This window comes from Rousettus aegyptiacus, unplaced genomic scaffold, assembly GCF_014176215.1.
Source record: "Rousettus aegyptiacus isolate mRouAeg1 unplaced genomic scaffold, mRouAeg1.p scaffold_m13_p_14, whole genome shotgun sequence".
Classification (NCBI taxonomy): domain Eukaryota; kingdom Metazoa; phylum Chordata; class Mammalia; order Chiroptera; family Pteropodidae; genus Rousettus; species Rousettus aegyptiacus.
The window spans coordinates 33,135,751-33,158,540 of NW_023416289.1; the positions used below are offsets into that span (position 1 = coordinate 33,135,751).

The 22,790-nt window shown below is 56.1% G+C and overlaps 2 protein-coding genes across 4 annotated transcripts; one reads left to right on the forward strand and one right to left on the reverse strand.

The window, feature by feature from the left end:
• The first annotated feature begins 203 nt into the window (after positions 1 to 203).
• KMT2B (lysine methyltransferase 2B) lies at positions 204 to 19,793 on the forward strand. The gene is given in 38 exon segments (XM_016119650.2): positions 204 to 560; positions 1,684 to 1,756; positions 1,991 to 3,999; positions 4,209 to 4,322; positions 4,402 to 4,552; positions 4,836 to 5,115; positions 5,276 to 5,331; positions 5,581 to 5,859; positions 6,158 to 6,252; positions 6,490 to 6,588; positions 6,728 to 6,841; positions 6,983 to 7,129; positions 7,232 to 7,327; positions 7,776 to 7,893; positions 8,472 to 8,585; positions 8,729 to 8,913; positions 8,989 to 9,078; positions 9,169 to 9,273; positions 9,401 to 9,474; positions 10,060 to 10,175; positions 10,272 to 10,363; positions 10,443 to 10,580; positions 11,303 to 11,461; positions 11,690 to 11,810; positions 11,886 to 11,964; positions 12,065 to 12,225; positions 13,305 to 13,532; positions 13,615 to 14,711; positions 14,713 to 14,906; positions 15,005 to 15,094; positions 15,170 to 15,279; positions 17,698 to 17,835; positions 17,920 to 17,994; positions 18,096 to 18,273; positions 18,568 to 18,675; positions 18,794 to 18,877; positions 18,994 to 19,123; positions 19,216 to 19,793. Coding segments are annotated over 38 exon segments (8,130 nt in total). The 3' UTR covers positions 19,492 to 19,793.
• IGFLR1 (IGF like family receptor 1) lies at positions 19,713 to 22,789 on the reverse strand. 3 transcript variants are annotated; one of them, XM_036232205.1, is made up of 5 exons: positions 22,500 to 22,789; positions 21,907 to 22,124; positions 21,290 to 21,462; positions 20,678 to 21,035; positions 19,713 to 20,593 (listed from the first exon to the last, which is right to left on the reverse strand). In XM_036232205.1, the coding sequence occupies exons 2-5, from the start codon at positions 22,058 to 22,060 to the stop codon at positions 20,247 to 20,249; spliced, it is 1,032 nt and encodes a 343-aa protein (XP_036088098.1). In that variant the 5' UTR covers positions 22,061 to 22,124; positions 22,500 to 22,789; the 3' UTR covers positions 19,713 to 20,246. The 3 variants fall into 3 exon arrangements, with proteins under 3 accessions (XP_036088098.1, XP_036088097.1, XP_036088099.1); XM_036232204.1 differs by having other exon boundaries at positions 21,907 to 22,789; XM_036232206.1 differs by having other exon boundaries at positions 20,720 to 21,035; positions 21,907 to 22,785.
• Between the last annotated feature and the right edge of the window lies 1 nt (position 22,790).

Consider the following 22,790-nt stretch of genomic DNA (forward strand, 5'->3'; position numbering starts at 1 on the left):
GTGACGGCCGACCGGCTTCGGACTCCCGTTCCCGTGATACCCCGCGCGTGGCCCGCCCAGCCCCCAGCTCCCGCCAGCTTCGCGGCGGCGCTCCTTGTTGTCGTAAGCCGCAGCCGCCCCGCCCCTCACTTCCCTCCCCTCCCCCCGTCCTGCGCACGGGCCGCCCCTCCCCCTGCCTCCCCGGCCCCTCTCACGGTGCCAAGATGGCGGCGGCGGCGGGCGGCGGCAGTTGCCCGGGGCCTGGCTCCGCGCGGGGCCGCTTCCCGGGCCGGCCGCGGGGCTCCGGCGGGGGCGGGGGCCGCGGCGGACGGGGCAGTGGGGCCGAGAGAGTGCGGGTAGCTCTGCGGCGCGGTGGCGGCACGGCGGGGCCGGGCGGAGCCGAGCCCGGGGAGGACACGGCCCTGCTCCGTTTGCTGGGGCTCCGCCGGGGCCTGCGCCGTCTCCGCCGCCTGTGGGCTGGCCCGCGCGTTCAGCGGGGTCGGGGCCGAGGCCGGGGTTGGGGCCCGAACCGTGGCTGCGTGCCCGAGGAGGAGAGCAGTGACGGGGAATCCGACGATGAGGTGAGGCAGTCCGAGGCGTCCCCGGCGCCTGGCGGGGCGGAGGCTGGGGGCTTCCAGGGGTCTGGGTGGTCCCGAGGAATGACGTGGGGAAGCGGCGTGTTTAGGGCCCCTGCGGAGGGAAAGGGCCCTGGAAATAGTCTTGGGAAGAGGTAGGCTGTACGGAACTGTCGGTAGAAGGGACCTCTGCAAGTGGATAGAAAAACCCAACCTGCACCTGGGAACTTGGGCCCGAGGCAGGTCCTGCTGAAGCGTCCTGGGCTGATCCTTCTTGGTAGTTGGCAAAGCTAAAGCAGTAGAGGTTTGGGCGAGGAGGCTATGGGGACTGCATGCCCAACCAGTGGTGGTTGACAGCAGCAGCAGCAGCGTGGCTTTAGTGGACCCTGGTTAGGTTTCTCTGGATCTTACCTGTAATCCGCCCCGCCCAGCTTCATAACTTCTGACACAGCCCAGGTTTCACCAGTGCCCCGTTTCCTCTTCTGACCTAAAGCAGAGAGAGGGTAGAATGATGGAGGGCTTCCTCTTAGGGGCACAGGTTGAAAAGAAATGGAATGAAGGCTGAGACTGGGCAGGTCAGAGTTCAGCTCAGAATTTATCCCCCAGCTTCAGAAAAGACAAGAAGGTGTGGATTGTATTACTTAGGACAGTTTATCTGAGTGAGGTGATAAACCATTTGATAAACCATTGTGATAGAGCATTTGATGCACACAGACACCACACTCGGATGGTCCTATTCCTTTTTTCATTCAGGAAGAGACTATGGTTTATGAGGGTGTAAATGGTAATCCTACATTTTTCTCAGTTGGATATGAGGGAACCTGAGGGTTGCACCTCTTTGGCCTAAGAAGACCTTGTGCTCTTTCCTTCTGGGCCAGCGAAAGGATGGCAGTGCCAGTGTGGTCTGGCACAGGAGATGGGAGTTCAAAATACCCTGTGTTTCCATCCCTAGGGAGAGACCCTGTTTTCTACTCTCGTCACCTTCTAGCCTCTTTAGTTCTTTTGTAAATAGGGAGGGGTACATTAAGGAGGAAACTGGGGATTGTCCTCGATACCTTAGTCTCAGGTGGAACAAAGGTTTTGGCACTGACTGTTCTTTCTCCCCTCCACCCCTGGTCCCCTAAATCAGGAGTTTCAGGGTTTTCATTCAGATGAAGATGTGGCCCCCAGTTCCCTGCGCTCTGCGCTCCGGTCCCAGCGAGGTAAGTAATGGGGAAACTCTATAGCATTACAGCAATGTTATTCTTGCTCTTTGTGTCAGTCCTTCCCTGTTCCAGTCTCCATCAGTGACTGAGTGTTTTCTGTGTTCACAGCCTAAGTTAGGCCGGGCTGTGGGGGAAACAGACAAGTAAGACTTAGTCCTGGCCCTCCTGAAACGTTTTCCTCAGTCCACAGGGTTGACTTGACCCATCTCCCCACACCTATTCTCCTTTTAGGTCGAGCCCCCCGAGGTCGGGGCCGCAAGCATAAGATGACCCCCCTTCTGCCTCCTCGCCTAGGAGATGTGGCTCCTACCCCCCCAAAGACTCCTGCCCGGAAACGGGGTGAGGAGGGTACAGAACGAATGGTGCAGGCACTGACTGAACTTCTCCGGCGGGCCCAGGCACCCCCAACCCCCCGGAACCGGGCATGTGAGCCCTCCACCCCTCGTCGGTCTCGAGGGCGGCCCCCAGGACGGCCAGCAGGCCCCTGCAGGAAGAAGCAACAAGCAGTAATGGTGGCAGAAGCAGCTGTGACAATCCCCAAACCTGAGCCCCCACCTCCTGTGGTTCCAGTAAAACACCGAACTGGCAGCTGGAAGTGCAAGGAGGGGCCTGGCCCAGGACCTGGGACCCCCAAGCGTGGAGGACAGTCTGGGCGAGGAGGCCGTGGAGGCAGGGGTCGAGGCCGTGGCGGGCTCCCCCTCGTGATCAAGTTTGTTTCAAAGGCCAAAAAAGTGAAGATGGAACAATTGTCCTTGGGACTTGAATCAGGTCAGGGTCAAGATCAACATGAGGAAAGCTGCCAGGATGCCCCTCAAGGAAGAGTTGGACCTGGACAGGGAGAGGGCCCTTGCTGGAGCAAGGAACAGAAGTTGAAGGAGGAGGGAGAGGAGGTGAAAGAAGAAGAGAAAGATGAGGAGGGGGGAGAGAAGGAAGAGAGAGCTGTAGCTGAGAAAGAGATGATGCTAGCTGAGGAAAAGGAAGAAGCAAAGTTGCCCTCACCATCTCTGACTCCTCCAGCCCTTCCACCTCCCCCATCCCTCCCATCCCTCCCATCCCCCTCAACATCTCCTCCATCCCCACTTTGCCCTCCACCACCTTCAGTGACCCCTCCACCCCCACCATCCCCTCCCCCTCCTCCTGCTCCAGAGGAGCAGGAAGAATCCCCTCCTCCTGTGGTCCCAGCAACATGTTCGAGGAAGCGGGGCCGGCCTCCCCTGACTCCCAGCCAACGAGCAGAGCGGGAAGCTGCTCGGGCAGGGCCAGAGGGCACCTCTCCTCCCACTCCAACCCCCAGCACTACCGCAGGAGGCCCTCTGGAAGACAGCCCCACTGTGGCCCCCAAAAGCACCACCTTCCTGAAGAATATCCGGCAGTTTATTATGCCTGTGGTGAGTGCCCGTTCTTCCCGTGTCATCAAGACACCCCGGCGATTTATGGATGAAGACCCCCCCAAACCTCTAAAGGTGGAGGTCTCATCTACTCTGCGGCCTCCCGTTGCCGTCTCCCCACTCATCCCCCAGGAACCAGCACCAGCCCCCTCTCCACCATGTGCCCCAACGCCCCTATCTATCCCAGTCCCGCTCCCTGAAAAGAGAAGGTCCATCCTAAGGGAACCCACATTTCGCTGGACCTCACTGACCCGGGAACTGCCCCCACCTCCCCCTGCTCCTCCGCCAGCCCCACCCCCACCCCCTGCCCCTGTCACTCCATCTCGGAGGCCCCTGCTCCTTCGGGCCCCTCAGTTTACCCCAAGTGAAGCCCACCTGAAGATCTATGAATCGGTGCTTACTACTCCTCCTCTTGGAGCCCCCGAAGCCCCTGAGCCAGAGCCTCCTCCTGCTGATGAATCTCCAGCTGAGCCTGAGCCACGGGCAGTGGGCCGCACCAACCATCTCAGCCTGCCTCGATTTGCCCCTGTGGTCGCCACCCCAGTTAAGGCCGAGGTGCCCCCCACTGGGGCTCCAGCTCCAAGCAATGGGCAGCAACCTCAGGCTCAGCTACAGCAGTCCCTACAGGCCTTGCAAACTCAGCTGCTGCCTCAGGCACTACCACCACTGCAGCCACAGTTACAACCGCAACCACAGCAACCACCACCAGTGGAAAAAGCTCGGATTGCGGGCCTGAGTTCCTTACCACTGTCTGGTGTAGAGGAGAAAATGTTCAGTCTTCTCAAGAGAGCCAAGGTGCAGCTATTCAAGATTGACCAGCAGCAGCAGCAGAAGGTGGCATCTTTGATGCCGGTAAGCATGGTACTTTGGCCAGGCCCGGCACCTAGTCATCCAGCCTTAATTCCCTGTAATCCCTTAACCTCCTGCCTCCCTAGACACTGTTTAGCATTGCAGGGAACCCTCAGCCAGTCCATCTCTTCCCCCAACTTCCTGTGTTCCTTCCCTGACCCCATCTTTCCTCACTTTCCAATCTCTGACCCTGTTTGTTATTCCTGCAGCAGCCAAGCCCTGGAGGGCAGTTGGAGGAGGTCACAGGGACTCTCAAGCAGGTCTCAGATAGAGTTTCCATCAAGTCTGAAGATGAGTCGGTGGAAACTAAGAGAGAGAGACCATCGGTATGGAGTGGGAAGAGGGCCCTTTGAAGAAGGCTGGTTGCAGGAGCACAGCTTTTATTCCTGGTTTCTCTTGCCCCAGGGCCCTGAGTCCCCTGTGCAAGGTCCCCGAATCAAACACGTCTGCCGTCATGCTGCTGTGGCCCTGGGTCAGGCCCGGGCCATGGTTCCTGAAGATGTCCCCCGCCTGAGTGCTCTCCCCCTCCGGGATCGGCAGGACCTTGCCACAGAGGGTAGGGCGGGTGTGTTGTGGGGAGATTTGACAGCTGTGTCAAGTCTGGGGCAAGCAAGCAAATGCACCAGGAGCCTAGGCGAGTGTGAGCCAAGTTGGGTGCTTGGGGCTAGGTGGCAGGTGCTAGGTCTTAGACAAGGTGAGTTTGGGGGCATGTGGAACCTGAGAACTGTAGGAAAGTGGTGGCCAGAGGGCCAATCGAATGAGGTCTAGGAGAGAACAAGGAGATAAGGTAGAAGGCCTGGTGGCTTTGTGGCTCCATCCCCTTCTCTCTGCTGCTCTAGATACATCGTCAGCATCTGAGACTGAGAGTGTCCCATCACGGTCACAGCGGGGAAAGGTGGAGTCAGCAGGGCCTGGGGGAGACTCAGAGCCTGCAGGGTCTGGAGGGCCTCTGGCCCCTACACCTCGGCGCCCACTGCCCTCCCATCATGGCAAGAAGATGCGGATGGCACGATGTGGACACTGTCGGGGCTGCCTGCGTGTACAGGATTGTGGCTCCTGTGTCAACTGCCTGGACAAGCCTAAGTTTGGGGGCCCTAACACCAAGAAGCAGTGCTGTGTGTGAGTAGTTGGGATGCAGCCCCCATTTCTACCCATGGTGTCTGTCACCCAGGCCACCTGCCCCACAAGAGAAGTGGGATTGGCATCCTTGTGGAGAGCTTCCTCTCTTCCCCCAGACCACCAGTCCCCTACCCTGGTGACGTGCTGCTCCCCTCCCCAGATACCGGAAGTGTGACAAGATAGAGGCTCGGAAGATGGAACGGCTGGCTAAAAAAGGTAACAAGTTTTGAGGAGCATTTCTTTATACAGCTTTTTCTAGACTTGTGGTGTGGAGGAACCCGTGTTTTCTTTGTTCTTCTCCCTTTATATTTGCAGTCCACCACCTTTGTCTGCTTTTCCATAATGTGCTTTTGTATCTCTCCCATGCTTGTTCTTTTCTGTCCCACTTCTTTCTGGTTTTTCTCCATCCCAGTGTCCCATGTCCCTGGCTGAGCTCAGATCCTACTAAGTCCCCTGTTCCCACAGGCCGGACGATAGTGAAGACGCTGTTGCCCTGGGATTCCGATGAATCTCCTGAGGCCTCCCCTGGTCCTCCAGGCCCACGCCGGGGGGCGGGAGCTGGGGGTCCCCGGGAGGAGGTGGTGGCCCCCCCAGGGCCCGAGGAGCAGGACTCCCTCCTACTGCAGCGCAAGTCCGCCCGGCGCTGCGTCAAACAGCGACCCTCCTATGATATCTTCGAGGACTCGGATGACTCGGAGCCTGGGGGTCCTCCTGCTCCCCGACGTCGGACCCCCCGAGAGAATGGTGCGAATTGCTTATTGCTTTCTCTCTTAGTCAATCCTGCGTATTCTTTGTGGAAGGGACGGGGCTCTGATCCAGGATTCTGTCAGTGTGATGGAGAAATCTTAGTGCAGGTAGTCTCAGGTGGATGGTGGGAAGTGGTGTGCAATGTATGTAGTAGCTTATGGAACGAAGCCTAAGAGTCACCCTAGCAGACCTTGGTTAAAGAAGGTCTGGGGATCCAGGTAACACTCGGGAGTTGTAGAGGAGGGACAGAGGGGCAGGGAAGAGAGGAACCTCACCGCTTACGCGTCCTGCCTAGAGCTGCCAGTGCCAGAATCTGAGGAGCAGAGCCGGCCCCGCAAACCCACCCTGCAGCCTGTGTTGCAGCTCAAGGCCCGAAGGCGCCTGGACAAGGTCAGCACGGCCCCACACCAAGAACCCTGAGCCCTGTGGAAGGCATGGCTCCCACCCTCCAGGAGCTTCCTGGCAAGTCAGGGTAACAGGTTCACCTCAGTGTCATGGTGTGTCCACACCAGAAGACAGGCCTGTCCTTCTGGAAAACAAAAGATCTGGACAAAAGACAGGGTTGGACAGGCTGGGGTAGAGGGCAGCGAGAAGGGAAGCTTTCTGACCACCACCATCCCTCCCTAGGATGCTTTGGCCCCTGGCCCGTTTGCTTCTTTTCCAAATGGCTGGACTGGAAAACAGAAGTCTCCTGATGGTGTGCATCGAGTCCGTGTAGATTTTAAGGTATGGCATGGAGGGAAAGGGTGGCTGGGACTGTGACTAGAAGAAACTTACTGATCGTGTATGAGAAGCCAGAGCTTTAAGGATGGATCCGATTTGTCTTCCTGACTGCTCTCTGATCATGTGTCGTCTTCTCCCTCAGGAGGATTGTGACCTGGAGAACGTGTGGCTGATGGGAGGCCTGAGTGTGCTCACCTCTGTGCCGGGGGGGCCACCTATGGTGTGCTTGCTATGTGCCAGCAAAGGCCTGCATGAGGTTGGATCCCGCCTTTTTTCACAGCCCCTCCACATGTCCATTAGGTCTTAACTGCCTGATTTCTTGGGCCCTCTCAGCAGGATCTCATGTCCTGGCCTCCTGGCCTCACACTGTGCCCATTGTTCACTTTTCTACCCTTAGCTGGTATTCTGCCAAGTCTGCTGTGACCCTTTCCACCCATTCTGCCTGGAGGAAGCTGAGCGGCCCTTGCCCCAACATCATGACACCTGGTGCTGCCGACGCTGCAAGTTCTGCCACGTCTGTGGGCGCAAAGGCAGGGGATCCAAGGTTTGGGCACAGGAGCCATGGGAGTGGGTGGAGACATAGAGGAGGAGGGTATTCCTGTGGCAGTAGGTCCTGCCATTGCTGTCTTTCTTCAACATCCAATAGCATCTCCTAGAGTGTGAGCGCTGCCGCCATGCTTACCACCCAGCCTGCCTGGGGCCCAGCTACCCAACCCGGGCCACACGCAAACGGCGCCACTGGGTAAGAGATGAGGCCCACACCCCTTGCTTTGGAGTTATAATTAATGCTGCCACCACCCCCAGCCTTGCTCCAACCTAGGACTCTCATGAGGAGAGGAAGGTTGGAGATCCTTTTGAGAGTTCGATAGCAGTAACATTTTGTCTTGGAGAGTTTCACGTAATCAAGGTTTATTTGTAGAATTTGCATGTAATGTTTTCAAAGGCTCATGGATTCCGTAGTCCCAGGCTCAGAATCCCCTCCTCTAGCCTAACTTCCACTCCTCCCAATCTCCCCATCGCCAGTCTCCCCACTTTATTCCTCTCCCGTTCTACTTCTCTTCTCCTGCTTATCTGTCTCCTGTTTATCTGTCTCCTACCTACTGCCCACTCCTCTTTGCCCACCCTCCCCTCACATTGCTTTAGCATGGTTTCTGGCTCTACCCCTAACATCACCCTGCCCCACCCCCCAGATCTGCTCAGCCTGCGTGCGCTGTAAAAGCTGTGGGGCGACTCCAGGCAAGAACTGGGACGTCGAATGGTCTGGAGATTACAGCCTCTGCCCCAGGTGCACCCAGCTCTATGAGAAAGGTGGGGACCTGGCAGGGGTCCTGGGCCCTGGGGGTCCACTGGGGAGTGGGCCAGGCTCCTACACAAGCAGTTAGGACAGATGTTCTTTTCTAGTGGCTTTCTACCCTCTTTTAGACACGGAACATTTTCTTCTGTTCAGGTTACTCCTATAGAAGAGTATTCACTATGTAAAATAGAGGGTAGGGGGACACAGCTTCTCTGAGGGCAACGGAAGTGGAGGGCCTGGGACCTCACCCTTGTGATGGTTGCTGAGCTGCTTCCTGGAACCCCCTGTCTTCACTGAGCACTTTGAAAATCTGGGCTTTCCTCATTTGTTCAGGCAGCATATTTAGTAAAACCCTATCCTTGTAAGGGATCAGGGCTGCAGGGTTAGAAAAGAGGCCTTAGCCTTATCCAGCTTTTTGGGAATGGTAGGTACCCAAGATGGGGCAAAATATAGGCAGCCCACGTAGCAGTCAAGGGATGGCACCTCCACCCCCCCCCCCCGCCCCACCCACACACCTTTACGACAGAGTCTCTGAGGGCCAGGTAGTGGCCCCAGCCTCTCTGACTTGCCCTCTCCTTCCTTCTTCCTTTAGGAAACTACTGCCCAATCTGCACACGCTGCTATGAAGACAATGACTATGAAAGCAAGATGATGCAGTGTGCACAGTGTGACCACTGGGTGCACGCCAAGTGTGAGGGGCTCTCAGGTGAGTGGGTGGAGTATTGGAGTGTGACCTCCTACCCCCACCTCAGAGGACAGGTAGGCTAAATGTCCTTGGCAGTCTAGGGGCTGCTGAGAGCTCTCACATCCATCCACACCTTTTTTTCCTTTCTTGCCTGGCTGTTCTAGATGAGGACTATGAGATCCTTTCGGGGCTGCCAGACTCAGTGTTGTACACCTGTGGACCGTGTGCTGGGGCTACACACCCCCGCTGGCGAGAGGCCCTGAGTGGGGCCCTACAGGGGGGCTTGCGCCAGGTGCTCCAGGGCCTGTTGAGTTCCAAGGTGGTGGGCCCACTCCTGCTCTGCACCCAGGTCTGGAGGGTTTGGGCAGCAGGATGAGGTGGGGTCAGGCCTAACACTAGCGCTACTGACGTCCCCTCTTTGCAGTGTGGGCAGGATGGAAAGCAGGTGCACCCAGGGCCCTGTGATCTGCAAGCTGTGAGTCAGCGCTTTGAGGCAGGCCACTACAAGTCCGTGGTGAGTGGGACTCTAAGAGGAACAGGTGGGTGCCAGGAAGAGAGGGCTGGGGTTGAGGCAGGGCTTGGGTCTTGACAAGCCCCCTTACAGCACAGCTTCATGGAGGATGTGGTGGGAATCCTGATGAGGCACTCAGAAGAAGGAGAAACCTCAGAGCGCCGGGCTGGAGGCCAGATGAAGGGGCTCCTACTGAAGGTGAGTTCTGTGGGGAATGCCTTAGGGTGGCTCGAGAGGTACTGGGGAGGAGAGAGGGGGTTCTTCAGACCCTGTCCCTACCAGCTCTCCTGGGGAAGCCACTTTTTCTCATCCTGTTACTCCCTAGCTGCTAGAGTCTACATTCGGCTGGTTCGACGCCCATGACCCCAAGTACTGGCGACGGAGTACCCGGCTGCCAAAGTGAGCAAGGCTGGGTAACAAGAGGGGAACCAGGGAGTGAGGGCAAAGGCTAAGGGAACCTGGGAATCCAGAGTCAAACTGGGCTGAGGGTAGACGAAGGGCAGTGTTAGAGTCTAGAGAGTGGTGGGACCAGGATGAGAGTCCTCATTGGGTGTAGACCAGCAAAGACACAGATTGTGGAATTGACTCTCACTTTGTTTCTCCTTCATGCAAAGCAGTATTGGGGACAGCAATGAGCAAGCCGTGTTTGGGAGATTGGGCTGACACTGATGACCCAGATGGTCAGGGTGATGATGAGAAAGGCCAGGGAGGTGCCTGCTGGAGCCTAGGGCCTACGACTTCCAAAAAGAGATAACACAGAGCTGAGATGTGGAGGAAGAGTACTCTAGGCATGGGGAACATCATTTCCTGTGCCAAAGATGGCATGAGAGAGTGTGGCATGCTGTGGGGTCAGGCTTAGCACCAGCCCTGCTGAGAGAAATGCCACATAGAGAGAGGGCATAGGGTGTCATGGCATGTTTAGGCTGAGATTGCAGGGGAGCCCCAGTCCAGCCACCCTTAGATGCTGACCCTACCTATCTACAGCGGAGTCCTTCCCAATGCTGTGTTGCCCCCATCCCTGGACCATGTCTATGCTCAGTGGAGGCAGCAGGAACCAGAGGCCCCAGAATCGGGACAGCCTCCAGGGGACCCGTCAGCAGGTACTGGGTAGTGGGTGCTGGAAGCCAGAGTTCTGGAATTGGTGGATCTAATTCTTGGTTCTAATTCTTGGATCTCCTTTTCTATACTCCTTACAGCTTTGCAGGGCAAGGATCCAGTTGCTTTCTCACACCTGGAGGACCCCCGTCAGTGTGCTCTCTGCCTCAAATATGGGGATGCTGACTCTAAGGTGAGGACTACTGTGTGAAGCCCCAGGCTGTGGGGCCTGGTCCCTGGGACCTATTTTCATGTCATTTCTCTACCCCCAGGAGGCGGGGCGTCTCCTATACATCGGGCAGAATGAGTGGACACATGTCAACTGTGCCATTTGGTCAGCCGAAGTGTTTGAGGAAAACGATGGTTCTCTCAAGAATGTCCATGCTGCTGTGGCTCGGGGGAGGCAGATGGTGAGGTCATGGGCCTGGAGAGGTGGGCAGCCCTTGGGGTCTCGGGTCGGGCCCCTACTTCAGTGCAGACAGCTCTTGTTTCACAGTCTCTGCCCCAGCATGTCCTTTCACTTCTGATCCAGGTACCTTTTAGGGTTGTCCCAGGACTCTGATGCAGGAGAGGTAGTGGCTTTGTTCCTGTTTGTGCACTCTGACCCAAGAGGTTAAAGGTTAGAAGACCTGTTGTTTGAACCTGTGCTGAATGCTTGCCATACAGTATGGCATTTAGCTTTTACTGTGTCCCCGTGAGATGAGGTGTTGCCTGGGTTAGAAATTCCCCTCATCAGTGTGGGACCTGGGACAGGTACTATAGAACGTCTCAAGAAGTTTGCTGTCAGAAAGTAAGACAATAGAAGTATCTACCACAGGGGGCAGATGTGAGGATTAAATATATAGGTTCCACATTAGAATCATGTAAGAGATGGTAAATGCTGCTCAGTGAGTGTTAGCTGTTGTTATTTTTCTTTCTATTGCAACACTGATTAAAATAAAAGCTGAAATAATTTTGGTGTGAACCCAATCCTGGATGCATCTAGGAGAGATATTATGTTTGGTGAGTGCCTTTGCTGTGTGAAGTGCTGGGCTAGATGGGTCCAAGCACAATCTCAAGGACAGTGATGCTGAGCGTCAGGCCCTGGCCCCGGTCACTGGCTTCTCCCCTCAGCAGACCCTTCCACCCGCAGCGCTGTGAGCTCTGCCTAAAGCCTGGAGCCACGGTGGGCTGCTGCCTTTCCTCCTGCCTCAGTAACTTCCACTTCATGTGTGCCCGGGCCAGCTACTGCATCTTCCAGGATGACAAGAAAGTTTTCTGTCAGAAACACACAGACCTACTGGATGGCAAGGTGGGCCATTACTGTGGGGCAGACAGCTCCCCACTGCTTTCTTATCCCTTTCCACTCAGGGACCCTTGCACCCCTCAGGTGTGGCCCTTGCTGCCTCTCAGTGTCTATTTGTTCTCCCCAAGTTCTGTAGCCAAGCCCCTGACTTTCTAGTCCTTGCCTACAGAGCTTTCCCTCACATCTCTCTCATCCTTACCAACCCAACAATCCCATTTACCACCCACATCCCAGGAGATCGTGACCCCTGATGGTTTTGATGTTCTCCGCCGAGTCTATGTGGACTTTGAAGGCATCAACTTCAAGAGAAAGTTCTTGACGGGGCTCGAACCTGATGCCATCAATGTGCTCATCGGTAAGCTGCTTGCTCTACTGTGCTCTTTCTGACCCTTCTTGGCCCCACCCTCCTGACCTCTCCTCTGCTCTGTAGGCTCCATCCGAATTGACTCCTTGGGTACTCTGTCTGATCTCTCGGACTGCGAGGGACGGCTCTTTCCCATTGGCTACCAGTGAGCAGCCCAGGGGGAATTAATAGGGTTTGGGACTCCAAAACTGGATCCCATTTCCCAAGTTGTCCTGACTCTCTTGCCCCACATGCCCACCCAACAGGTGTTCCCGTCTGTACTGGAGCACGGTGGATGCTCGGCGGCGCTGCTGGTATCGGTGCCGAATTCTTGAGTATCGGCCATGGGGGCCAAGGGAAGAGCCTGTTCACCTGGAGGCAGCGGAGGAGAACCAGACCATTGTGCACAGCCCCTCCCCTTCCACAGGTACAGCCTTGGAAGTATCTCATTTTTTTCCCTTAATGTCACCCTCCCCAAGCAGTTACCCACCAACCCGTATTCTCCTCCTCCCTAAAGAAACTCCAGGATGTTTACCATTATTTCATTTGTTGTAATGGCAATAACAGATAACAGCTGTGCATTACGTGCTGGGGACTGTGCTCAGCATTTCACAGGAAGTTAGGGGAGAACACCATGCGCCTTCTTTAGGGGAGTGACAACATCTGTACAAACGTAAGGAGCTTTTAGGGCCACCTTACTTGGGGCTATGTATTCACGTAATGCTCCCTACAGCTCTCTGAGGAGGTACAAGCTCTGCTATGCTGAAATTCAAAAGGGTAGTTGCTCTCCACTGTAACATGGTAAAGACAGGATTCTAACGTGATCTGCTCAATTCCCAAACTGGCATTTCACAGCCATGTTGGCATTGAGGGATGTAGCTGAGGGCTGGTAGGCACAGAGCAAAAAATGGACTTGAAGACTGGTAAAGGGAGAGGCCTTTGGGGGAGGAATGGGAGGAGGAATAGATTAGGATTGTTTACAGGTAAGGAGTTTGCTCTAGGTTGGAACCTGACATGAAATAGAGAGGAGGGTGTAGCCATCCTGGCTGGAAACAAGGGAGGAGGCGGGAGATATCAGTTTGCACTGGTTGGGTGGAGCCAGGTAATGGGGAGCCGCAAGTGCCTGGATGGGGCGGATATGTTTGATGTGGCAGGGATGTGCAGAGCAGGTAAGAACGTGGTAGGACTGGCCTTACTGGAGAGAGGGCAGTGCCCCTTGTAGCATGTAGGGCCTGAATCAGAACAGTATGCACCCAGGAATTGGGGAGATAGCAAAGGATGGGTGAGGAACAGTCACAAAGGAACCCTGACCCAGGTGCATGTGGAGTTTTTGCAGAAGCCACAGAGGTGTTTGGGGGCATGGGTGTTGACTAGGAACCAGTGCCAGTTGTGACCGAGTTGGGAACAGGAGAAGACTCAGTTGGCTCCAAAGAAGGGATGACGTGTAAGGAGAGGCTTTGACAAAGAGCCCCTGCCACTCCTGATGCCATTCTCTTGACTCTTTAGAGCCCCCAGATCATGTGGAGGCCCCACTAGATGCAGATACCCTTATTCCTGGAGCTCCTGAGCACCACTCACCCGTCCAGAACCTGGACCCCACTCTTCGGCTGGATCCAAGCAGTGCCCCTCCTCTGGCCCCCCGCTCCTTCTCAGGGGCTCGAATCAAAGTGCCCAACTATTCACCATCCCGAAGGCCCTTGGGGGGTGTCTCCTTCGGACCCCTGCCCTCCCCTGGTGAGTACCTGGGAGTATCCAGGGGAAGGGTGGGGCAGGAGAGGCAGGAGCACCTGGCTGACAATGACCCTTCCCCCCACAGGAAGTCCATCTTCTCTGACCCACCACATCCCTACAGTGGGAGACCTGGACTTCCCAGCTCCCCCCAGACGCTCCCGTCGTCCCAGCCCCCTGGCTACCAGGCTGCCACCATCACGGCGGGCCTCTCCCCCTCTCAGAACCTCCCCTCAGCTCAGGGTGCCCCCTCCTACCTCAGTTGTTAGAGCCCTCACACCTACCTCAGGGGAGCTGGCTCCCCCTGGCCCTGCCCCATCTCCACCACCCCCTGAAGACCTGGGCCCAGATTTTGAGGACATGGAGGTGGTATCAGGACTGAGTGCTGCTGACCTGGACTTTGCGGCCAGCCTGCTGGGGACTGAGCCCTTTCAGGAAGAGATTGTGGCCGCAGGGGCAGTGGGGAGCAGCCATGGGGGCCCAGGGGACAGTTCAGAGGAAGAGGCCAGCCCTACCCCCCGCTACGTCCACTTCCCTGTGACTGTGGTGTCTGGCCCTGCCCTGGCCCCTGGCACTCTCTCTGGAGCCCCCCGCATCGAACAGCTGGACGGAGTGGATGACGGCACAGACAGCGAGGCCGAGGCAGTTCAGCAGCCTCGGGGCCAGGGGACTCCTTCAGGGCCAGGAGCAGGCCGGGCTGGGGTCATTGGGACTGCAGGGGACAGGGCCCGACCTCCTGAGGACTTGCCATCAGAAATTGTGGATTTCGTGTTGAAGAACCTAGGGGGGCCTGGGGAAGGGGGTACTGGGCCCAGAGAGGAGCCACTCCCCCCAGCACCTCCTGTGGCCAATGGCAGCCAGCCTCCCCAGGGCCTGCCCCCCAGCCCCGCTGACACCACTCGGACGTTTGCCTGGCTCCCTGGGGCTCCAGGGGTTCGAGTATTGAGCCTGGGCCCTGCCCCTGAGCCTCCCAAACCTGCCACATCTAAAATCATTCTTGTCAACAAGCTGGGACAAGTGTTTGTGAAGATGGCTGGGGAGGGGGAGCCTGTCTCCCCTCCAGTGAAGCAGCCGCCTCTGCCCCCTCCTATCCCCCCCACAGCCCCCACTTCCTGGACTCTGCCCCCAGGACCTCTGCTAGGTGTGCTACCAGTGGTAGGGGTGGTCCGCCCTGCTCCACCCCCGCCCCCCCCCTCCACTGACGCTGGTATTGAGCAGTGGGCCCTCCAGCCCACCTCGCCAGGCCATTCGTGTCAAGAGGGTGTCCACCTTCTCTGGCCGTTCCCCACCAGCACCTCCCCCGAGCAAGACTCCCCGGCTGGAGGAAGATGGAGAGGCCTTGGAAGATACCCCCCAGGGTCCAGGGCTTAGTGGCAGCGGGTGAGTGACTATGCTGAGGCTGTGGAGGCGGGCCAGCGAGTTGGGCAGGAGAAGGCAGCTGAGGCTTCTTGTGGTGTCCCCCTGACCCCCACCACCAGATTTAGCCGAGTGAGGATGAAAACGCCCACAGTGCGTGGAGTTCTCGACCTGGATGATCCTAAGGAGCCCACTGAGGAGGAAACCCCGAGGTGAGTGGCCATTCCCCTTCTTGGAGGCTCTGGGATCTCTGTCCTTGCCCCCTTCTGACAGGTCTCTCCTCACAGGCTCCTCCAGGACCGGTCTCCTCTGCTGCCACTTCCAGAAGGTGGTCCTCCCCAGGCTCCCGATGGTACCCCCGACCTGCTGCTTGAGTCCCAGTGGCACCACTACTCAGGTAAGGACCATCCTTTCCCTCTCATTGTCTCCTTCCATGTGTTTGCTCAGCTGAGTGACTGATAAATATCGTGGCAAATTGGTCCACTTCAAAAAGTACAGGCCCGAGGCTGGGTGTTAGAGTTATAGAGACACCCTCAGGGAGCTTATGGCCTGTGGCAGAAACAGAGATAGAAAGTTTCAGCTCCATATGAAAGGGCCTCTCAAAGTGCCTTGTTGAGCATGTTCAGGAGCCTCAGGGAGCACGTCAGAGCCTAGTCTGCCAGGGTTAGAAGGTTAAGTACCTAATAAAGCTGAACTTGAAGTTCTGGAAACCATCAGTTAAGATGGGGCCTACCTAGGACCCAGAGGAGAGACAGGAACAGTAGGAAGGAGGTCAGAGGAGAGGTGTCCCAGAGGCTCAGGGAAGGGAGTAGTCACCAGTCCCAACTGCCACAAAGGGCTGTAGGCATATGGGGTCTAGGGTTGATGTACCATGTGGACAGGTGGCACAGGGTGGAGAGAATGATGGGTCAGAGTCCAGAATCAAAGACAGTGTCTGATGAGGAAACCACAACAATACCCAGGCACTTTGCCAAAGAGCTCAGCTGAGTCTGGGAAGAGGAGTTGGGCCAGAAGCTTAGAGGGGTCTGGTGTGAGGCCTGAGGCAGCAAAGCCAAGGATGAGGGCAAAGGAGGCTCGTAGATGGAAGAGGTGAGAGGAGGCATGGCAGTCAGGTTGAGATGAACGGTGAGGTTAGGTGTACCTGCAGAGACATTGGTATACAGGATAGGGGCATTTAACAGTAGTTTGGCTGGCAGACTCAGTGAAGCTGGAAGGGTAGTGCTCTATAGGTCAGGGAAGGAGAGAGAGAGGACTACAGCCAAGTAAGCAGGTAATCAAACAACCTGAGGCTTAGAATTTCTAGTGGCCCCAATCCTTTGCCGATAATGTGGATTTTCTCATGTAGAGTGCAGGTGCTGAGCATGGAAGTGGAGTGAGGGAGACTGAGACTGCTTAACTGAAAACTGAAAGACTGCTTATAGGGTCAGAGAGGGCATGGGGACCTGGCAGTGACATAACAGGTCCCTGCCTACCTTTAGGGGCATATCACATTTGGTAGCCATGTAGATTAGCAAGTGCACTTCACTTTAGAATGAGCACCGTGAGGAAGAAGGAAATGAGAGAGTGCCTGGGTGAGGCCCCTGTAGTCAGCATGATATGTTAGGGGAACAAAACGAAGGTGAGGATGGACGGGGCTAAGAAGAGGTGAAAGAAGTTGTCAGAGGTGGACCCAAGAGCACTGAGGCCTATAGATGCTATGAATCACACAGCAAGAGTCAGGTTTAGTCGTGCTTAGGGCTGAGAGGGCACGTGGGCACGTGGGCAGGTTGGCCAGGAGAAGTGATGTGGGGAGAAAGGGTGGCCATGTGAGGCCTGCTTCTCCTAAAGTGTGCTCAGCTCAAATTTACCCCAAGCACAGTGGGCAGTTCTCAGTTCACATCCTGCATTTGGTGCTCTAAGCCCTCTCATCTTTGAAGGACTTCCTTTTCTGGCTTCTAGAACCCCACCCCTTTCTTCACCTCTGGTTATGCCTTCTGTTTGCCCCAACTTGTCAACTTTGGCATGTCCCAGGTGCTCTAATGTAACTTCATAGCCTTAAATCCCCTAATTCTGATGGTCCCCAAATTGCTAGCAACACTGCTTTATCCTGGTGCCTGTTGGTCATCGCCACCAGCAAGTTGCCAGGGGAATTTTTCTAAGAGGACTTTCAGACTTTGCATGTCCCAGACTGAGCTCTCGACCTTTACCCCAAATTCGTTTTTTTCCCCGCCCTCACTGTCTCTGTCAGTGGCAGTGTTACCCTTCCAGTTCAGGCCCCGCATTTCAGAGTTGTCCTTGACACCTCGTCTGTATCCCACATCTACATTTCCTACATTAGTGAGTCCTGCCTGCTCTCTTTAAATCTTTAACCCTGAGATATGCTCATAATGTACACGTATTTGATTGTGAGTACGGGTCTATGCAATAATATATTTGTGATATTTACAGAAAATATACTGCATGTAAATATACACATGCAGAATATAATTCTCCAGTATTTTTAATTTTGTGTGAGATAGAAGAATGAGGGGTAGATAGGCATTTATGGCAGACTGGGTTTGAGTGAGCCATAGTGTGTCCTGCTGAGCCAAAACATTCCAAGCCTCCGTGGAACTGCTCATCTAGCCAAGAAGTCCTGCAGAAAAGGGACTGCAGACCCTTTAAAAAAAAGTATGTCTAATCTATAAGAGTTCACTGAGCAGTTAGAGCAGGGGGAGGCCTTCAGACCCAGTGTCTTGCTTGTGCCCAGGGAAGGAGGGAGGGTGGTGGGGAACCACGGGATTTTGACTCTAGGAGGGGTGATCTTCACCTACTCTGACCTGCTCCTTGGGACCAGGTGAGGCTTCAAGCTCTGAGGAGGAGCCTCCATCCCCAGAGGATAAAGAGAACCAGGCCCCCAAACGGGCTGGCCCACATCTGCGCTTCGAGATCAGCAGTGAGGATGGGTTCAGCGTGGAGGCAGAGAGCTTGGAGGGTGAGTCAGGAGTAGTGGTGACAGGGAGGGAAGGTGTCCCAAAAGTACCATCCTGACTCTGCTCTGGCTCTGCCCTCTCCTCAGGGGCGTGGAGAACTCTGATTGAGAAGGTGCAAGAGGCACGAGGGCATGCCCGGCTCCGACATCTCTCCTTCAGTGGTAAGTGGAGTGTCCACAGGGGCCCTGGGAGCTGAAATGACTCCCCCGGAGCATGATGGGCCTCTGACATGACTTGTGTGTCCTCCCCTTTGACTCCCCAGGAATGAGTGGGGCAAGGCTCCTGGGCATCCACCATGATGCAGTCATCTTCCTGGCAGAGCAGCTGCCCGGAGCCCAGCGCTGCCAGCACTATAAGTTCCGCTACCACCAGCAGGGAGAGGGCCAGGAAGAGCCACCCCTGAATCCCCATGGGGCGGCCCGCGCCGAGGTCTATCTCCGGTGAGAGGTCTGGGGTGTGATGCTTGAATTAGAGGAACCCTTTGGGAGTTCTCGAGGGCAGGAATTAAGTCTGTACAAATTGAAAACTGGGGCCTGGGGAGAACACACTAGGCCACACCAGGAATTATTTCTTTATATCAGAAGAATGAACCCCATTCATTCCCCTTTCACCACGTCTTCAATAACAGTGGTATTCTTCCTGCTCTGCCAACAGGAAGCCTAGCCGAAAATCGGTGGGTAACATCTCAAAAGACTGGTTATGAACCTCCCTCCTTTCTTCCCTCCCACCTGCAGGAAGTGCACCTTTGACATGTTCAACTTCCTGGCCTCCCAGCACCGGGTACTCCCTGAGGGAGCCACCTGTGATGAAGAAGAAGATGAGGTGCAGCTCAGGTCAACCAGGTATGGAGGGCAGGCCAGGGTACGGGGGTGGTCTGGAAGGATCCTAAAGAGAGAGATCGGGGCAGAGGAGGTCATTCCTGGCTATCAGTCTGTGTGACACTGTTGTCCCCCGCTCCAGACGTGCCACTAGCCTGGAGCTGCCCATGGCCATGCGCTTCCGCCACCTCAAGAAGACATCCAAAGAGGCTGTGGGTGTCTACAGGTTAGTGGGGTTGGGGGGAGGATGCCCCTTGGGTGGATGACAGGTGCCCTGGTGTGGTGCTGCCTTGGTTCTGTCCCCCTGCCCCCTGAGCTCCCCTTGCCCATCCTACCCTGCAGATCTGCCATCCATGGGCGGGGCCTGTTCTGTAAGCGCAACATCGATGCCGGCGAGATGGTCATTGAGTACTCTGGTATTGTCATTCGCTCTGTGCTGACTGACAAGCGAGAGAAGTTCTACGATGGGAAGGTGGGCTCCGCCAGGTCATGGGAACGAGGTGGGCGAAGAAGGGCCTGCCCATGGGAACACAGCACCTGACTGCTCCCACCTTGTCCCTGTAGGGCATTGGGTGCTACATGTTCCGCATGGATGACTTTGACGTGGTGGATGCCACGATGCATGGCAACGCTGCCCGCTTCATCAACCACTCGTGTGAGCCCAACTGCTTCTCTCGAGTCATCCACGTGGAGGGCCAGAAGCACATCGTCATCTTTGCCTTGCGCCGCATCCTGCGTGGTGAGGAGCTCACCTATGACTACAAGTTCCCCATTGAGGATGCCAGCAACAAGCTTCCCTGCAACTGTGGCGCCAAGCGCTGCCGTCGGTTCCTTAACTGAAGTTGTGGCTGCCCACTATATCCCCCGCTGCCATCTTGCCCCTGGTCTGGAGGCTCCCTAGTCCCTCCCAGAGCATCTCACCCCCACCATCATGTTCAGGGTGGATGTGGGCATGCAGATGGCAAGGGCCCTGCCTCCACCCCTCCAGCCCACCCAGCAATCGCCCCCTTACTGCCCTGGGGTCCCAGGATGTAGATATTGTACAAAGGTTTCTAAATCCCTTCTTTTCTATGCACTTTTTTATTTAAGAGGGTGGGATCCTAAGTGGGAACCCCCCACAATAAAGTCTGTCAATGTTTGGAGAAGTGATCTTCCAGTTCATATGGTGCTGGGGCCAGGTAGGAGCTCCTGTTTCACTGTGCCCCACACCCATCCTGAGCCAAGAAAGCCTTTCAGCCTCAACAGGCAGGTGAGAGGCCATCATTCAGAATTAGAAGTAAATTGTGAGGTCTGTTAAGGCTTCAGAGCAATAAATGTTCTACATAGTCTAAGTTAGACCATAGCTGGGTGGGTCCCTGTGGATCAGCTCTCACAGGGATAGCAGGAGTACTTCTCAAGAGGGAACCCTGGTTGCCTAGAGGCCCCTGAGGTCAGCTCTCCCATATCTAGTCTTACGTGTTTGATGGAATGGGCCATTTTCCAGAAGAGGGGAATGAAGATGTCTGTTGGGTCCTGGCCCAGTATTTCAAGAGAGCCCCTTAATGAGGCCAAAAAACAGCAGGCACCTATTTCAAGAAAAACTTAATTATTGAGTACTAGACCAGGCAGGCCCCAGATGGGCCAAGCTTGGACAGCACCTGCAGTGCATCTGCCCGCCCTAGCTGGGCTAAGTGTATGCCAAACTGGCCCAGAGAGGCAGAGGGTTCCCTTGCTACCACCATCTCAATCAGGGCTCGCAGAGGTGAGCGACTGGGTCGCAGTGAGTAGGCAAAGGTGGACCAGGCAGCAGGCAGTCCATATCTTGCAGCCAGGTGTCGAGTGGTACCACAGGCCACTGCCCCACCTGGCCCAGGCTCAGGATCCAGCAGCACAATCAGTTCCTCCAACACCTCCAGCTCATCCAAGAGTCGAGACAGGGGCTGCGATGCCAGATTTGGTAACTCTAGGCGGGAGAGAGAGAGGGGGGTGAGGAGAAAGGGTGGGTTTCCAGGCCACCTTCCCCCTCCTCAGTGTGTCCAGGACTAACCCCTGCCCAAGAGTGGAAGCAGAGAGACCTTCCTTGAGTCACCTGCCTCTGATGCCTCCAGGGAGCCTGGAGAGGAGTTCAAGAAAAAGGTGTGGGTGTTAGAATCAGCACAAGTCAACCCAGGATAAAGGTGGACAGCATTCCAACGCCTGCGGTTGCAGAGCCTTTGCAGGGAGAGCAGGATCACTGCTGAGGTCACGAGCAGAAACAGCACCAGGGGTATGGCATAAGGTGGCAAAGCCTGCCGCGGGATGGTGTGCAATGGACTGGAAATTGCTAGTGAGCTGGGCCCCTGGGAGGTTGAGATGCTCAGTGTTTCAGGCTTCGAGGGGCAAGGCTCCTTGGGAGGGACCGGTTTCTGGAAATAGGGAGTTGGAGTTAAGCAGAAGGCAAGCCCCACTCCTGCTCTCTCAGGCAAAACCTTCGATCCTTATGGCCCTCCGTGGGGTCACAGCCCCACCTCGTCTAGTCCCTGCCCCCCACCCCCACCAGTCACCTTGCTTGTATGTCCCCACCCTAGCCGTCGTGGCTACACCTCCTTTGGTCCAGACCCTGCCCCAACTCCAGCCCCAACTGCACCCCTTGGCCGGGCCTTCGGAGCCCTACTAGCACCTGTAGGCAGCGCTGTCCGGTTCCCGCAGCAGTAGGGGGCCTGGCTCCACCGTCGCAAGGGCTACATAGCTCCTCACTGTTAGGGTTGCACTGCCCAGGAGGACACTTTTGAAAGGGGTACATTACGTGATCGCCAAAGTCATTGAGCCCGCAGTTTTCCGAAAACTCGTAGTCTAGTGGGAGACAGGGTGTCAGCTGCTCTCCAAGCTTCGCCTCTTTCGCGACACCCTTTTTCCCTTTGTCCTATCCCAGCATGCCACGCCCCTTGCTCTCTGCCACCCATCAGCAGACGTGCCCACCCCACCATCCTTCCCCTCCTCACATTAGCCCTGTGGGACTTGAAACCACCTCTCCACAGGCCCCGCCCCCTTCTTGCCCCTCCCGCTTCCACACAGATTTATCCGCACAGCTCACCCTTTCCTCACTGCCGCCTAACAGTCCACAAACCTTCACCGCGGCCCTCACCTAACCCACACTATCCCCTTCTTCACAGGTTTAGCCCTATCCCTGCCTTATCTGCTTAAGGCTCACCACCCATACCCCAAAGCGAGCCCCCAAACTTTGGTCCTTTCCCCGCTCCCTATAACCCCCTAGCTCTGCCAGTTCCAGCTCCTCACCCGGGCAACGGGGCGGTCCGAAGCGCTGCAGGCAGCTACCGCAGCACAGGTTGTCAGGGTTCCAGTACTCGAGGCGGCCACAGTGCTGGGAGGCTTCCCGAGGCTCCACCTGGGCCAGGAGCAGCGCCGCAGAGAGGAGGCACTGGGGCCCCATCTGGGAGGAGCTTACAGGGTAGGGGCCCGTGACCGCAGGACTTCCGACCACAGCGCTTTTGCCACTTCCCAAGAAGCCAGGGCAGAAGAGAGAAGCAGTGGACGTGGGGGTATAAGATCCCCAAGCAGCTAGGAAGCTGGGAATCTACCCCTAGCTGCCAGCCCAGCTCCTGGCCCACTCATTATCGGAGGCCACAAGACTTCAAGATGGCTAAAGCCATACTCCGTAGATTAATATCTCACCCCCGCCACGTTCCATCCATAAAATAGGATGATAACCCACCTGTTTTATAGCATTACTGCGTTACCAGAAGTAAAGCTCTTAGAAGAGCACCTAGCATAGTTTAAGTATCAGGTACTACTGACTCCCAGCTCAGGGAGGTAGGGATGGAGGACGCACCCCTTCCCCACTGGAGACACTCAATTTCAAGTGACCTTACCTTAGCTCTTAATCCCAGTCTTCTCCAGACTGGGTATCCTCCAACTTGCCACAATCAGGTGTCGTCCCCTTGAGAAGTCGCAGATGAATATGCTGAAGTTTCCAGCACAAAGGCACCCCCACCCCACCAGTCTTACTTGGGGGTTCCTCAAGCATTGAGCAGTGAGTCTGCTGATATTTCGTCTACTGTTTGAAGATCCTCCCTGTGGTTTTGATCAGAGTGCAGCCTATTTCCTTTATGTCAGTGGATGTGGGGGTGGAAGGAAACCCCAGCCCACAGCTAGGCTCAAGC